Genomic DNA, 16,595 nt, shown 5'->3' with positions numbered 1-16,595 from the left:
AATGTGTCATCTCACATACGTATTCTTGTGTCAATGTAGGCCGGAACTTTGGCAGAACAATAATGGGTCATCTGATAACAGTCACCCGGTTTGCGCAATGTACTCAAGATCAGCAACAGTGAGAATCAAGTTACTTTGTCGCTGTTGCCTCTGGTCAAATGGGCCAGCAATATGTAAGAAGAAGCAGGCAAGTTAATGGGATTAAATTATGACAATATGAGAAAAAATAAAAAAATTGATGGGAAAAAAAATCTGAGACTATGTTCACATGCATAATGTTGATTAAATGTACAGTATCATTTATTTCACATTGCCTTTATGTTATCAAGTTCAAATGAACAATTCCACACTCACAATCTTCCCCCAGAAAACATAAAAGCATTGTATTAATATTATATTGTTTTCCATATCTCCTTCTTTGATGTTCCAAACAAATGGAATGCTAAGTACTAAACATTTATATCAGGCTCATCCACTTCTTACTTTAGTTACATTCATTCTTTGTAATTTGTGGGTTAGGGTTAGGGTTAGGGACGTAAGGTTGATGTCTTCTCAGCTCGCTACTGCCACCAAGCGGTGAGGAAAAACACACGCTCCAGTTTGCAGAAAAATATATGGTTAAAATACAAATAAATTCACAATGAACACAATTAAAACAAAAAATATTTTAAGTCATCATCATATTCACCGTCTTAGGGGTCCTCCATTAGATCTTGTCAAGCGTTAGTTGGGCTGGAACTCGTCGACTTCATTTATGTATTTTGATTTTATGTCGTCAAGAGGAATTTGTCCTAATCCAGAAAGGGTTTCAGGTTCCAAAATCACTGCAAGCGAGATGTTGTAGGAAACATCTGAATATTGCTATTTGTAATTTTGGATTGAAATAAGGAAGGCGCAATGCATTCTGGGATCAGTAGGCGAAAGGAGGCAAACGCGTCACAGTCGGTGACTTGTCAACAAAGAACGCGATTGGTTAATTCAATCAATTTAATCAGTCAATTTAATTTATGCCATCGCAGTCATAATTCAGTCATTCATTTGATCAAACACTTTTGACTCATTACTACAGCGTAAGGAAAGACGTCCTTAATAAAAGACAGAAATATTTTTAGTCAAAATAAGGTTTTACATCCTCTTTTTTTTTCCACAGGCAAGTTGAGACGAATATACACAGTTTAAAAAGACATTGTTTGATAAAAATGCAGAACTGATCCACTATCACATGATTAAAACAAGCATACAAATGAATAAAAACTGTCCAAGCGCTTCCATCTTGATAATATGTACAGTACATTTACAGGGCTAGTGTAGCAATTAAGCAAGGATAATAAAAAACAAAACAAAAAAACAAAAAAAACAAACAAAAAAAAAAGAATAGTCCTTTAAAAAAAACAAGTTTGAATTGATTATTCTAACAGTTTGATTCAATCACTTGAATGACACTGGAGAGGCCTCGGGGTGACAATGATGGAATCTATTTACATTTCATAAAATCAAATGAAATTTCATGAAAGTGTTTGTACAAGGAACAGCTCGAGGTGACCAGCACCTCATTAGTAGCTGAACATCTGCTGTGTGGCGCCGCTTTGCTGCTGTGACGTGGGTGGCTGACTCTGTCCGGGCTGGCCTCCCTCGGGGCCCTGACTCTGGACCCCGTGAACGTCCCCCTGGGTGCCTTCAACCACAGGAGTGACCTGTCCGCCCTCGGTTGTGGGTACTGGCCTCCAGGCCAGAGTCTGGGCTTCAAGCTGGTGACTCATGGGGTTGACAAGAGTGGCGAGGTTGATGAAGTGTGAAACCGACTGGGCTGACTGTCCTCCCGCTGGACCGACGGTTTCTGGGCCGAGCTCGGCGGGCCTATTGTGCAGCATGGCCGAGCCGCTGACCGCGTCGAAGGTCACCGTGAGGATGGAGTTATCCAGCGACAGGGGCCGGTCACCGGCTGTCAGGTGCCCGACGGCTACGGGTTGCAGGCTTGTGAACTGAGCTGGGGTGGGGCTGGGCGTGACCGCCATGTTGCTCAGCCCCACGGAGTTGTTGGGGGAGGAGGCGGATGGAGCGTTGGGGTCAGTGAGAACAACCACCTGAAATAATCCCAATATAGGAATTAGAGCACGATTTCCTCTGCACCGGCAAAGATAAGATTTGATTTGGTAACTCGATGTACCTGCTGGATACTCTGCACCGCGGAGCTCGTTTCTGTCTCCTCGCCGATGATTACGGTGTTGAATTCAGGCAGATGTTTGGGCTCTGTGAAATCAACGTAATCATCTGATCCGGAAAGTTCTGGCTCGGGCGCGACTCTGAGCTTCTTCTTGGCCTGGCGAGTAGGTCGGCTGGGTCTTTCCTGAGACAGGCTGTCTTTTACTAGCGTCAGGCTCGGCTAAAGGATTGCGAGGTCATTTATTTACAAAACGCACACATTGACGGTGTTTGTATACGCAGTGCGTTAAATCAAGCTTCGAGCTAACCTGCGCGATGCTGATAGACGAATCGTTGATTGCGGATGATTCCTGAAATTCATCAAAGTCATCGATTCTCACGGGGACAACCTTGAAACACAAAAGGCAAACCAGGTTCATGTGTAATTGCGTCAAGTCTAACTAAATAAGCCGTGACGTTCACCTCTGGGTGTTTGCGTCGCAGGTGTCGGTTCATCGAGGCCCGCGTGGAAACCTTAGTGCCGCAGAGATTACACGACTGGGCTTCCACTTTCTCGTGAGTCAGGTGCACGTGCTTCTGCAGCATGTACTCGGTTAGGTACTTTTTATCGCAGGTGGCGCAAGTCCAGGTCTTTCCCACTGTCGAGAGCGGGAACACGGTGAGGCTAGCATAACTAGCACAACTATTATTAAGTGAAGAAAATATGACAAATGGACCAAGCAAGATGGCAACAACTGCTCCAGAGAATACTTGCCTGTATGAATGAGTTTGTGTGTCTCCAGAGTTGTTCTTTCACTGAATGTCTTGCCACACAGCTCACACATGAAGTCCTTTGTACCTACAAAAACAAAACTAAATATGACCCAATAAATTGGCAAGTCGAACTCAGCAATTTGAAACAATAACTCACCTGTGTGTCTCTTAAAATGTTTGAGCATGTTGACTTTCTGGGCAAACTTGCGATTACACTCCTTACATTCATACTCTTTGATTCCTTTGTGTAACTTCATGTGGTGCCTGAGGGCATGCTTGGTCTTCATGCCTGCAAGTAGGTTCCATCATGTCCAAAGCATCCAAGTAACAGCTACTCCACGCAGATAATAAAAAGCCGACCTTTGCCACATTCCGCGCACAGGAAGTCTCGGATGTCGTCGTGGACCCTCAGGTGCTCCTTCAACATGTCCTTCCTTGCAAAAGATTTGCCGCATTTGTCACAGCCGTGGCTCTTCACCCCTGCAGGATGTACAAGCCTCTATTTAGATTGTGCAAGATTGTAGCAACCTAATATATAAAAAAAAAAAAAAATCAAATACATTTGCTGTACAGTAATTTGATACATTTGCGTGACCTCACCAGTGTGGATGATCTTGTGCCTTTCCAAGTTACCGATACTGTTGAAGATTCGGCCACATATTTCACAGGGATGGATATACCTTTACGAGACAAAAATTTGCATTCTACTATATTGAAGCAATTCCATTTTGGAAAAGGGAAGCAATAATAATATGCTGACTTCTGAACAGCGGGGTCAGGCAGTTGCTCTCTGTGGATGACCAGGTGGGCGTTGTACGTGGCCTTGAGTGCAAAACGACGGTTGCAGATGGCGCAGCCGAAACCTCGCTCTTTGTGCTGCTCCGTGATGTGTTTCAGATATTCTCGGCCCTTAGCGAACGACATCTGCGTACGTGGCAAAAGGGCCCATTTGAATTCATGTGTGGGGGGGTCACATTGACGTCTTGAAAGCCTACCTGACATTTCTTGCAGTGATACTTGTGGTGCTCGGGGTCATCTTCATCTTCTTCATCTTCATCCTTTTCGTCACTATCGGCTGTTGGAATGCCGATCTTTTTAATGAAGTCCTCCCTCTTCTGCTCATCCATTACGGCTATATCCTGCAATGAGGAGAACCTGATATTGAATGTAATTATTTGAATAGGATTGTCATTTTAATCACAGTTAATTTACTCTTTTAACAATTCAATATTGCTAAAGATTATTTTAGTTATCTATGCCTAATAAATTATTTTTTATTTAATTTTTGTAATAATTATTTCTCCTCTTCATCATCTAAATAAGAAGCCAAAGTCACTTGTTTTACGCTAAGGAATGGAAGATGAAGCTGCAAACAGACTAGCGACGAATGGCTGACCTTGAAGTGCACGTGAATGTGATCGCGAAGCACGTCCACTCGAAAGAACTTGCGGCCGCAGATCTCGCAGGTGTACTTTTTATCGCCGTGAGTTAGCAGATGTTTGTTCATGTTACTTCGGCAGGAGAACACCTGTTCACACATAAACGTGAGAATAATGCTTAAACACCCGCCATCTTGTGCGAGTGCTAGAAAACCAAGGCTCGCCTTTCCACAGATGGGACACGGTGACGGTTCCTTTCTGTACTTGCACGCTTCTTCTCCATTGGTCTCCAACTCCTCTCGCTTCATGTGCTTTTGCCCTGTTTAAATGACATATATTTAAAATGGCTTAGAGAAAACCCCCGAAAGCTTTCGATAATAATAGGAATTTCCTGAGTAAACAGCGATAACGTAATTCCTTTTGTTGTCATTGATCAGTTGTGAGCAGACAGGTATTAGAACAGCAGGTGTGCAGAGTCACACGTTCTCACCAACGCTGTGCCTCCTGTGGTGCTCCTGCATGACGTCTTTGCGGTAGAACATCTTGTTACAGATTTCACAGGAGTAGAGCTTCTCGCCGTGTTTCTTCTTGTGCTTGGACAGGTTGCTGTTTGTGGAGAAGAAGCGGGAGCAGATATCGCACTGGAATGTCTTGTCGTCTGGCGGGAAGAAAAATACATTTCATTTTCGCTGTGTCAAACAAAATGCAACCCCCCCCCAAAAAAAAAAATATATCCTTACCTGTCCTGCAGTTGTGGAAATTTAAGGCATTTTGCAGGCGGAAGGATTTGTCACAAGTCATGCATTTATATTTATATTCCAGGTCGGGCTGTTGCACAAATGCATGACAAGTGTTTTTTTTTTTTTTTTTTTTTTTTAACAAGTAGGTTAGACAGAGAAGCTGATGATGGATTAAAATATTTCTTCATGATTACCCACCACATTTTTACTGTGTTTGTAGGAGATGTGCTGCTTCAGACTCTCCTTTCGACTGAACAACTTGTCACAGTCGTCACACTTAAACAGTTTGTCACCTGGAGAGATGACACGTGAAGAGAGAATTCACTTGAATTGCCAAAGAGGTACCTGACGGAGTAAAACTGTCCCAGTACCGTGTGATCGGATATGTCGGTTCAGGTTACTGCTGTTTTGAAAGACCTTGGTGCACAGGGAGCAGCGATACACCCTCTTGTGCTCTCGGATTTTGTGTCTCTTATGCGCAATCCCGACGTCTGCGGCTCCGAGATGACGGCTTCTCTCTGTAGGAACTGCTGACTCGGACTGCGTGCTCACCACGGGGGGCTTCACATCTGCACACATGAGGAAGGGTTATGGAGTAATAAATCTGGAGCATTGGCAGCCTGGAAAGACAGAAGGAAAGATGACTTGTGTTTTTCTTAACCTTTGCTTCTGCTTGTGGGCGCGACAGGTCGAGGCCTGCGACCTTTCGCTCTCCTTCCACGAGTGAGACCCCTCTTCACAGGAGGCCGGCCAGCGGGGGAGTGAATCTCCTCACTGGGCCCCACTGTGGTCTCCTCATGTTCTGTTAGGGGGTCTTCTGGGAGCTCGGGAGCGGCCAACTTACTGACGGCACCTGTCATGGCGAATGTGAGAAGAACAGGCAAACAATAAAGAACATATTTTTACTGTCTACTATAAGTCATCACATTTAAGAAATTGAAATATGGCTCGCTATAAATTGAGGTTTATGCCCAATCCAACATTCAACAAAAATAATTCAAGAATTTCAAGCACCCTTTGGAACACTGTGAAAAGTATTATATAACTGTATGTATGATTTTTAAGGATTGGCTTTATGACATCTAGTGATGTCTTTACAACACAAGAGGTTTTTATAGTCTGTATTCATTTTCATATAACGTGAGCTAGAGCCAACCACAGTCACAGAATAGTTTGAACTGGATTACCTGCATTTTTGTAGTTTGTCACAGGGGGGGGAGAGGAGCTGGTTTTCACGTAAGTCTCTATGACAGATCCAGAAGATATAGTGAGATACAATTACCATGATATTTTTTTTTCTAAACACATCATAATTACAATGTTAGGAACCTTGAGGTGGCACTGGTTGAACTGGAAGCTTGAGCATGGGCTTCTCCATCTTTTTGGCATAGAAAGCTCCATACCAGACCCTCAGCTCTGCTCCTGGCAGTACATCCTGGACAACAAATGACCAAAGCAGAAAGGATGAGCTTAAGTGGACACTTGGAAGACGTCAGGGATTGGGCAAACCTGGGATGTGTTGAAAAACACGTCATCGTCCTGCTGGTACGCTGTCAGATTCTGGTGTTGATGATCTGTGGCAGGTCGAACAAGCATCATCCAGTTACAGTCATCTTCGCTACTGCAGTCAAAGCACACCACGATGCCATCCTTCTGGAAGACCTGCTCATCAGAGGAGGAGGGATTACATCAAAGTCGCAAACTACAAATATCTCAGGAAGCACATGAACGTACTTTCAAGGGAAACACGCCTTCGTTGTCCAAAAAGGAGACCCGCTTCGCCTCGAAAGGCCCAAAACGAGTTCGTTTGACCAGCCGTCGCTGGACGAAGACTCCCTCGCCGCCTTCTGACAAAGGCCTGATCTCCAGGCTATTTGGAATTGATGAACTGAATGGGAGTAAGGTTATTATTATTATTATAAATACAATCAAGCCCAAAACTATTCATACACCAGGGGTATGAATAATTTTGGATTTGACTGTAAATGTGTGAGTGCATGATGAGACTTATGTATCCAACATCAACATTACTAATTTAATATTTATGCTTACACTTCAAAGCCTCTAAATGGAGCATGTTGACAATATGAGAGCTTTGGAAGTTCTGTACAGTGAGGTCAAAATGTCAGAAAACACACTTCCATGGACTTTACTATGCAAAACTCAAATTGACCGATGGAGTCCAGTCAATTGTGCACGCTCACCGGGCCCGACTGAGAACAAATGAGTCCTGAACGGTCACTAGGGGTCCTAATTCAGGGCACTCGGAATCATGGTACTGCCCACAGTCCTCACACCCTATATCAAACACACACAGATACCAAACCTGCCATTACACACACACAGGCACTTCCATAATGCAGAGGGGGATCCATACTCACAGATGCACTCCTCTGGAGTTTGAGCTGCCATTCTGTAAACCTAGCAACATATAACAACGTTATAACGTTGTAAGTAGGAAACTAAAGAGTTGACAGTTGTCAAATGAGAGAGAGAAAATGAAATGATGGGTTCGCAATTATATTTAATGCGGTGCTATGGAGCGCCATTGAATGCGCAAACAAAAAATAATATTTTGACAGCATGAATGAAGCGGCATAGTTGGAGCCAACATGTTAACGTGTGCAGTCCGAGTAGATCCAGGATTTCAGTTGCTCCCAAACTGTAGCCGGGTTTTAACTCCGATCTCAGGGTCTGGTCTCGAATAAAAATGTAACAAAGAACAGTCGGCATGGCGGATGGACGGGAGACGCAAAGCGCCAAACCGGAGTCGCAGTGCCTCGGTGTCCAGTAAACAGCAATGCAGGCGACAAGGGTGAACTCGCAACGATCTAAAAGAACCGGCTACACATTTTCTACCCAACTATGGCGAGATTTTGAGGGAGTACCACATAGATTGATGGTGAAATATCTTACCCTTTCTGCAAAAGACACTTCATTTATTGAATCCTGACTCCGGGTTCCAATCCGCTCCAGAAACGGCGCAGGACCGGAAATGAGATGACTGATGCATTGTGGGAGTTGTAGGCAAAGTTGAATTTAGGGCAATAACGCCAATGGACGTTAATTTTTGTCCTTCCTATCTAAGGAGGATCAAAACTGACATAATAAAATTGTTAATAAAAACTAATATAAAAATATATATATTTTAAAACGTTCTCTTTTTTCTTTACAACTACTCTTGCAACCCCATATATGCTTATGGATCTAATAATTACAACCAATACCCAAATCCCAATCATCCAATCAGCATTTATTGCTGAAAATGTAATGATTTGACAGTTAGGTTATTTCTGTAGTAGTACAGCTGATCTGTTTCTGTGCAAACAGAAGATACCCACACACGCACACACACACAAAAAAAAAAAATCATCAACAGCCGTGTTTACCGAATATTTTATAGTAGCGTAGTGCAAACAGGTTACTAGACACAGCAAAATTGAACACCTCTAAGAAGCGGGAGTCATTGCTGGAAGAGGAGCCTGTAATCGGATAAGGGGCCATACTACACAATTAAGGACAAAGAAAAGCTCAATGGCATAAATGCAGAAGTCTCAGTTTTTTTCTGTGCATAGGCTTTATAATGAGGCATCGGAGCCAAAAGCTGAGTCAAGGTTCTCATCTAGAGCGCATTTGTGCACAGAGCTACTGTAAGGCAATCTTAGCACTGCATATCGTTTTACATCTTAAGTCATTAAAATGGAAGGTACAGTAGTTAGCTACAACAGCCTGCAGACACACCTTTTACATCAAAAAAGCAAAAACAACCAGTTGGATTTCAATCAGCATCTGACATACGGTACGCAAAAAAAAAATAGCTAGAAAACTGGTTGTGTGAAACATAACAGGCGTAGCTGAGTGTGATGTCATAGTTGCAGGGTGAAAGTCACTAAGGGTCATTTTAGTGTACATGAAAAATATTTTGGGAAGACGCAATACATTTGCATTGTTTAAAACACACACACACAAAAAAAATGCACACATTGTGTTATCCTATCAACAGTGTGGTGAGTTTACATCTAGCATATTTTGGACATTATCTTTGATATTGCATGGCTGATGCGAATGTTGACGTTACAAGTGTTACTGTACTTGCAAATCACTCACATCTTGACGTACTGACCTCAGAGTAAAAGTGAAAAGAAATAACAAAATGTTGTTTAAATACCATACGTCAACGTATTTGTGCCCAGAAGTAGTCATGTCAACTCCCACCGCCTTGCACCAATGATTCAATGCAATGCATCATCTCCCTTTGTGAATATTTGGAACAGTCATTGCACTGAAAATAGAAAAGAGAAGTGAAAAGTGTGCAAATCCTCCAAGCCCACTCTCATGTTCATCATTGGTCCTGTTGATCCGTCGTATAAAAGATACGGTTCACAGCAGGGATGGTTGATATTTCAAAGTCAGGGAGGTAGCGACGAAGGCCCACAACCGTCCCTTCAGTTGCTAACAAGGCCACACCAGCGCCTTGAGAAGGCTGCATAAAACCCAATTGAGGAACCATGCAAAAAAATATCCTCTGAGATATAACTGACTCATATTCTGCAGAGTTTTTTTTTTTTTTTGTCACAAACAATGCAGGTGCCCCGCTCTGCTGGCCAGCCAACGGAAGACAAAAACAAAATCCCAAAGACGTACAAGGGGGCCAAGTTTGAGGTGGTAGTTGTCGATGAGGGAGGGACGGAGGGAGGGACGTGTCACGCGGGAGGCTGCCCAACGGAGGCGGAACCATTCGCTTTGCTTTTGCTCTTACGGCTGAGGATGCGGCTGATGGTAGCGGTTTTGCTGGCCCGCTCCACAGTGGCAGGAGGCTCCAAGTAGACCAGGTCATTGTGCGACTGGCTCATTCCAGGCTCCTTGCGCTGGTGCCGCCGTCGGAAGAACAGCTTGGCGCTCTTCCTCAGGAAGCTGCCTGGAGTACACAAGTGGACAGCAGCTTTCGAGCTTTAGCTTTTGTAAAAAAGTCAATTCACGTATAGTCGACAGTGATTGCTATGATCGAATAGGGTGCTCGAGTTCGCTGAGAGCTGTTTAACACATTCTACCCACTCAAACGACACACAATAAAAACTAGAGTACTAAAACTACTACTACTACTGCTACCCACAAGTTGGAACTTACTCATCTGGATATATCGTGTGCTTAGGACTGCTTTCCTCTAAGATGGCAGTAATCATAACACAAACGGTGAGACAGTGATGAGAAAAAAGAAAAACAGACCATAGAACCAAGAAATGACAGAAATAAAAACAGACAGGGAGAAAATCTGGTCGATATTAGCGTTGTCATTTTTAAATCACTGAAATTGAGATGTAAACAACAATTGAGCTAAACCTCAAAAGTCAAACACATTCAGTTCTGTCATTTTTGTTGTTGTTATTTTTTTTAAATTGCCCCTCGAAAATAATACAAAGTGAATTAACGACACTCTGTCTCACCTCTTCGCTTTTTGCAGCTGACCTCCGACACGCACATGGAGAGCGAGGTATGATTTTGATCCTCTCCGTCGTGGCTCTCCCAAGTCTCGGGGGGACGGCCCACTCCGCTGGGACCGTCCTCGTGTTCAGAGCCCTCCGGCGGGCTACTGGTCCCTGACATAATGGCCGTGGTCATATCCTGAGAAGAGCTTTCGTCTGACATTGAAGCATCCATCGCTGCAGCGTAGCCCGCCATCAGAGCCAGCTCGTCGTCCTGGGACAACGGTGTCTGGGGGAAAATAAATCACAGTCAAGCAAAAATATACTTAAGCTAAGCTAGCTCATCCTTACTTTGGCGATCCCGGAGATGATGATGGTACTCTTCTTTACCGGAGACCTGAGCTTCTGCTTGGCGGACTGATGGAGTTGTTTGATGGCGGCCTCGGCCACGGGGTCAGTGCCATTTAGCATCAGCAACTCGGTGTCTGAAGAAGACAGGGCCTTGCTAACCGTTGCTCCCAACATTGACATCTGCTCTGAAACACGCCGCTCTGAAATCTTGGGCTTCAGGGTCAAAGCTCTTTGTGAAGAATCTGTAGGTAAACACGACAGAAATGGCATCAGCAAAATGGAATTATATTATATTTTCTGCTCTCTGTCAATTTTCTTTTTGTCATACCAATGCTTAGTCCAGAAGGGAGCACCCGGCCCGGTTTGCTCTTGACCGCAGTGATGGTGGTGACCACCGTGCCGCAGGGCATGACAGTCCGGTCCATCTCCACTCTCTTGGTGGAGGCGGGGGTCGGAGGCTGCCAGGACCTCACCTCACTGGGATCCAGATAAGTCAACTGAAAAATGGCGAGTTAATATGCTTTTCTGGGAAAATCTCTCATAAAAGAAGTGTCTTACATCAGTAGTAAGGGATCCTGTCACTATATCTTTGGTTGTGAGTGGAAATGTTTGTTTTCCTATGGGCTGCTTCCTAACAAGGTCAAAAGGCACTGACACCTGTCCCAAAAAGTCATCTGCAATTGGGGAAAGGACAGTTTAGTCAAACGGAACCGTTCATAGGATGGCTACAAAATACTTTTTTTAAATTCTTCACCTTCTTGAGATTGTCCATCATTCACCAATAGAATTAAAAGCTCCTTTGATCGGCCATTCAGTTCACTGGAAAGCACAAATATTACAGGCGGCGAGAAAATAAGTTATTTTGAGAAGAGGATGAGTACAACTTCCTGTGATGATGGTGTGTTGCGAAATTTACAAGACAAAAGGCTGATCCCAGGCCAGATTAGCTGTGTTCTTCAAAGCAGGTGTATTAAATTTTTGAGGAGGGTCATCTAACTGCAGTACACACAGAGGACTTATGCTGCCTGCAATAAGAAAAACAACAAAAATAAAGTCATCTTTAGAGTCCACATCAATTTTGAGCAACGGAGTGCGCGGCCCATTACCAAGGCCGACTGTCAACCGGGAGACATAAAATAATTCTTCATATCAGTAAATATTAAGATGAAATGAAAGAATGTCTTCCTCGAGTTGAACGTATTATTCAACACACTTGAGAACTAATCAAATGTGTTGAAGCAAGACTGAATATTGCTTTTCTAACTTCTGATGGGGAAAAAGAGCTGCATTTAACATTATCCACAGAATGAATTAGATATATTATGATAATAATAATAATTATGACTATGTGGTATTCAATGGTGGGTATAAGTAGATTTCTGCAGAAACTATTTATTAAAAAAAAAAAAAAGTACAACACCAGACTTGCTGTCAATCATCATTAATACTAGAAATGTATTTATGTGACATTATTATATATGACATTACGTCATTATGAGGGTTTGTAATGTGAATACCAGCAGCATCTTCCTGCTGATTGAGTGTCATCCGAATGTTTTTCACCAGCAGCTTCCAGTCGTGGGCACGAGGAGGTTTGGGGGGTGAAAACACTTTGTTGCAAGGTTCCTGTTGAAGACAATTAAATTGTTTTTTTTGGTTTTTCGATTCATTGATGTCCCATTTCATTTGATACTTATTCACAACCAGGGGGAAAACTGGCGCTGTTAAAATGAGGCATGACTCAAGCACCCACCTTGACCTCACAGGCCTGAGAAGGCTTGCAGCTCAATAACACAGAAGGTTGCGTCGCACAGAGGACGTGCCTCAACTGCTCCTTTACTGCTGTCACACAAGAAGTGCTGACGTTGTCCTGATCGGACAAGACGATGAGAGCATTGAAATCAAACTTGACCTTTTCAATGTACAATGAACATTTTAAATAAACTGCAGTCAGGGTCTTTATTCGGTGATCCGTGCATTACCCTGGAAATTACCTGGATCAAACTGGGTGTCACTTGCACCATTTCTGTCTCCAGGTGAGAAATCCCCCAGCTCACTCCGACCTGATCGTCCGCTTCTTGCAATCGTAACTCAAGCTGAGGAACAGAAAGGGCAGAATTTTAATGAATGCCTGATGGGAGGTTTTTTCAGATACAAATTAAAATGTGCAAAATTCTACTTGGTCAGCCTGACAAAGAGAATGATTAAAAAAAGAAGGTGCATTCCAAATGTGAAGCCAGCTGCTAAGAGATGAAGCAAAACTAGAAGTGAGAACACTATGACTACAGCTGCCAATCGTGTCCTAGCATGTCTGGATTTCAAGTGTTGGATTTCAGCGCTGCCAAACATGCCAAACAAAACCCACATCGGAGCGCAATGAAGACGTCTAGATTGATCCCAACAACAATATCACAGTGTGCGGCGCGCTGACTGCCAAATCAGGACGGTTCCCACAACAAATTACAATTTTCTCCAAAAGTACAAAAATCATTTCCCAGTAAAGCTTTTCATCTCCACTGAATAGTATTAAAATTGTTTCAGAGTTCACACCACCTGACTGATTTGATAGAACACTGCCTGCTATTTAACAATGTAGCTGAGTTTACACAAAAGTGTCACATGGGTGTGCTCACGTGCAAGAAGCCATGTGGGGGACAAGAGTGGGTTGAAAGGCCCTCGACTGCTTTCGATTGTCTACATACAACGTGTATTATTGTCAAGCCGGGACCATTCTAGCTTGTAGCCGAGTCAAAGTTCCATTGGATGGATCCGGTCGTTTTTTTTGGACCTTTCCAGACTGAGCCGAAACAACGAGAGCAAGCATTGAAGCCACCTTTATGCTGACCTACGGCTTCTAATCCTGACGTTTAGCTCTCTAGCCTCTCACTCAAGTTGTATTTATGGTACAAAAGAGCTCAGGGAGCGCCGAGGTGTTACAAGCACCTTATTGGTTTAAAAATAATCTTAATACAAGTGGGTTAGCCTGCATTGAAGATCTTAAACTGAACCTAAATACGGGATAAAAGCTTAGTGTAGCTAAAATGAGACCTTTGTTGTTGAGTTGGATGAGGGAAGATAAAATGAAAATATATACACATGCTAATTTGAGGGGCTGAGTCATCAATGTGCTATTTGCTAATGCTAGTCAGCAAGATGAATATATTTGAGGTGCTATGAATAAATGCCTGTGAATAAATTCAAAATACATTTGAAAAACTATCACTGACTGGATCTGATTCTTTCAGATAAAGCTACAAACAAAAATTCACTTCATTTTGCTAATATTTCCTTCTAGTTCAGATGAAGTGGGACAGTTTTACATGATTGCAGTGAAGTATTTGGGACACAATCCCAGACAGATACCTCAACCGTGTAATCTAATGCTACCGACAACCAGTGATCTAAATCTGTCATTTTAAATAAGATCTCACGAGTCACACTATAAAAAGGGGGACACGTTTGCTATCGAGGTGAACTTCACTACATTTACCTGCAGCTCCAGCGGGGATATGCATATTCTGTATTTACAAGGATCCGCTGACATTGCTGTGTTTGTGGACACGCCGAGAGAGAACTGAAGCTTTTCGCCCACCACGCAACAGGAAGCAGCCTGTTGGAGGAAGACAGCGAGCCACTGAGATGAACATCAGCAACAAATAGGAATGTTTGAACTCACACGTCAAAGATTTGAACAGAGCTGCCAGTGAATGACTTTAACTATGTAAATTTAACTTGAGGACAATGAAAGTACTTCAAAAGGATGTATCGTGAATTTTCTCTATTGTGGTAAATGTAAACACACACACTTGTGGGTTTGCTTCTTGTTGTCAACCAATGTGGCAATGTAAGCTTCTTAAATAAAGACGCTGTGGCTAAGTAAAAATAAGCATCGGTTCATCACATTACGGAGTAACAACAAAGCAATGGGTATGTTTGTGCACGTAATTGCCAACAACACAAAGAAAATGATTTTTTTTCTAATTTTCTTTGTAGTAGGTGATAATAATGACTAAATGGAGCATTATTCCAGCTGAATTGTGTGTATATATATCTATATATATATCTATATCTATATATATATAAAGTTTTTATTATGTCGTCACTCTAGGTGAGTCATCTCTTTGTAGCGTTTCCAACAAATGGAGGTGCAATAAACTCACAATAAAACAAAATGGTCAGTGTTTGTACACCACTTGGTTAATGGATGGACTAGGGTTGGCAAAAGAAAATATTAGTGCATGAGTCAGTGGTTGTGAGTGACTGCAGGCAATCTGCTCTGGTCATGACGGCTCTTTTTCAGCTAAATTAAGGGCGGTTGACGAGATGATCTTCTTCAGTAAGGTACATAACAAAGTAAATAACATAACCAAGTCATTTTAACGTGCTTGTTTTTTCAATGTCTCCTGTTCTGTTTGAAGTTGATAAGCAAACAGTCTACAATTGATGCAAATCCAGTAGGGTAAATGTTTGGTTAGGAAAAAAAAGTGTATTCGCCGCAAAATGTTCTGTAACTGGCAAAGACCGCTAAGAATCAAGCGAAATATTTTATATAGGAGAATTTGTAAATATGCTGGGCAGTAACTGTAGACTTTTACCAACTGTACCTTGTTTTTGGTCGATTTCTTAAAGTGGGACACTTTGCTGATTGTGAGCTCAGATGCTTCGATGTCATCTTCATCAAAGGTCAAAATAAGTGGACTCTGTTTAAAAAACAAAACAACAACACTCAAATGCGCAACACCAAGTGAGTAAAATGCCAACCTGCAAATACCTGAGCTGTCTTTATTTACAAATACACTATCGCTGCATGCACAGACCAAATGCACATCTAATAACATCATCTGCTCAGTTTGATCAGTCCCAGCCTCATATTGAGATGACGAAGCAGTGATGACTTACCCCACTCGTCTCCCTTGATTTGGCATTCAAAGCCTTGCACCATGCACCTCTCCACTGACGTTTCCAACTATTCAGTGACAGCGCCCATGCAAGCAGAGAGGCGGCTTCCTCCTTCGCCGCATAGTCCTCTACTACGGGTTTCTCCAACCCTGTTGCCTTTAGTTGGAAATACTGTACAAAATACAGTATCAGGGTAACTAGGGATGCAATAAAAAGTGTGACCATACATAGCCACTGCGGATCAGCCAGACCAAAATATGAACTGGAACTTTCCAGGTCGGACATTCTTTGTTGATAAAATGAAGACTACACCTTAACACACTTCCAGTGAAAGTGTCCGTTGCATCATTAGTTTTGTTTTTAAACTGACCAAATCAATTAAGGCATTATAATAACCACGTTGCACTCAAGCCTCCAAATAAATGATGCTTCACGTCCATGTTGCTCTTTGAAGAGAAGTCACTATTGGGAAAAAAGGCGACAGTTCTTCCAACCTCCCCTTCTCATAGCTGCAGGTAATTTTGAGTGTCAGGCGAGACTGCATAATAATACTCCTCCATCGAATTCGTTAGTTAGCTCGGTTGGCTAATCCCAGCTAAAGCTCGCGTAACCAGCTCATTAGCAGCGAGGATTGAAAAACTTTCCCCTAAAAGGAATTATATCCAAAGTCCCCGGTGAGACGCTAGAAGACGATGTCCAATTCATTATTTAAAAAAAAAAAATGATCCAGTGAAATATTTGTCAAAGGTGAAGCGAGACGGTGAGCCGCTCCCGTTTCTTGTGTACGTTTGTATGTGCACTGTAATGGTACGAGAAGTTACCGTTTGGATATGTGGCACAAACTGTAACTCCCATGATGCACCGCGAAGTCAATGCGACAGTTTTAA

General features: G+C 42.7%; 2 protein-coding genes across 2 annotated transcripts; both read right to left on the bottom strand.

The window, feature by feature from the left end:
* Window positions 1-1,000: 1,000 nt before the first annotated feature.
* On the bottom strand, window positions 1,001-8,015 carry prdm15 (PR domain containing 15). Its single transcript, XM_085935577.1, has 24 exons — window positions 7,952-8,015; window positions 7,417-7,456; window positions 7,240-7,333; window positions 6,770-6,923; window positions 6,545-6,697; window positions 6,365-6,470; window positions 6,223-6,279; window positions 5,697-5,888; window positions 5,407-5,604; window positions 5,234-5,328; window positions 5,036-5,123; window positions 4,786-4,953; window positions 4,520-4,614; window positions 4,313-4,444; window positions 3,912-4,055; window positions 3,677-3,840; window positions 3,517-3,596; window positions 3,277-3,396; window positions 3,074-3,205; window positions 2,918-3,001; window positions 2,626-2,801; window positions 2,472-2,552; window positions 2,168-2,383; window positions 1,001-2,084 (listed from the first exon to the last, which is right to left on the bottom strand). Exons 2-24 carry the CDS (start codon window positions 7,445-7,447, stop codon window positions 1,554-1,556), a joined length of 3,291 nt encoding a protein of 1,096 aa, XP_085791703.1. The 5' UTR covers window positions 7,448-7,456; window positions 7,952-8,015; the 3' UTR covers window positions 1,001-1,553.
* Window positions 8,016-8,414: 399 nt separating this feature from the next.
* c2cd2 (C2 calcium dependent domain containing 2) lies at window positions 8,415-16,521 on the bottom strand. The gene is made up of 13 exons (XM_085935578.1): window positions 15,709-16,521; window positions 15,414-15,509; window positions 14,300-14,419; window positions 12,804-12,905; window positions 12,563-12,679; window positions 12,327-12,435; window positions 11,726-11,834; window positions 11,564-11,628; window positions 11,368-11,483; window positions 11,138-11,306; window positions 10,810-11,051; window positions 10,480-10,747; window positions 8,415-9,953 (listed from the first exon to the last, which is right to left on the bottom strand). Exons 1-13 carry the CDS (start codon window positions 15,991-15,993, stop codon window positions 9,739-9,741), a joined length of 2,013 nt encoding a protein of 670 aa, XP_085791704.1. The 5' UTR covers window positions 15,994-16,521; the 3' UTR covers window positions 8,415-9,738.
* Between the last annotated feature and the right edge of the window lie 74 nt (window positions 16,522-16,595).

This window comes from Syngnathus leptorhynchus, chromosome 17 (assembly GCF_054491065.1).
Source record: "Syngnathus leptorhynchus isolate UIUO chromosome 17, UIUO_Slep, whole genome shotgun sequence".
Classification (NCBI taxonomy): domain Eukaryota; kingdom Metazoa; phylum Chordata; class Actinopteri; order Syngnathiformes; family Syngnathidae; genus Syngnathus; species Syngnathus leptorhynchus.
The sequence above is the reverse complement of the archived record's forward strand: the minus strand, read 5'-3'. Positions and strand labels throughout refer to the sequence as shown.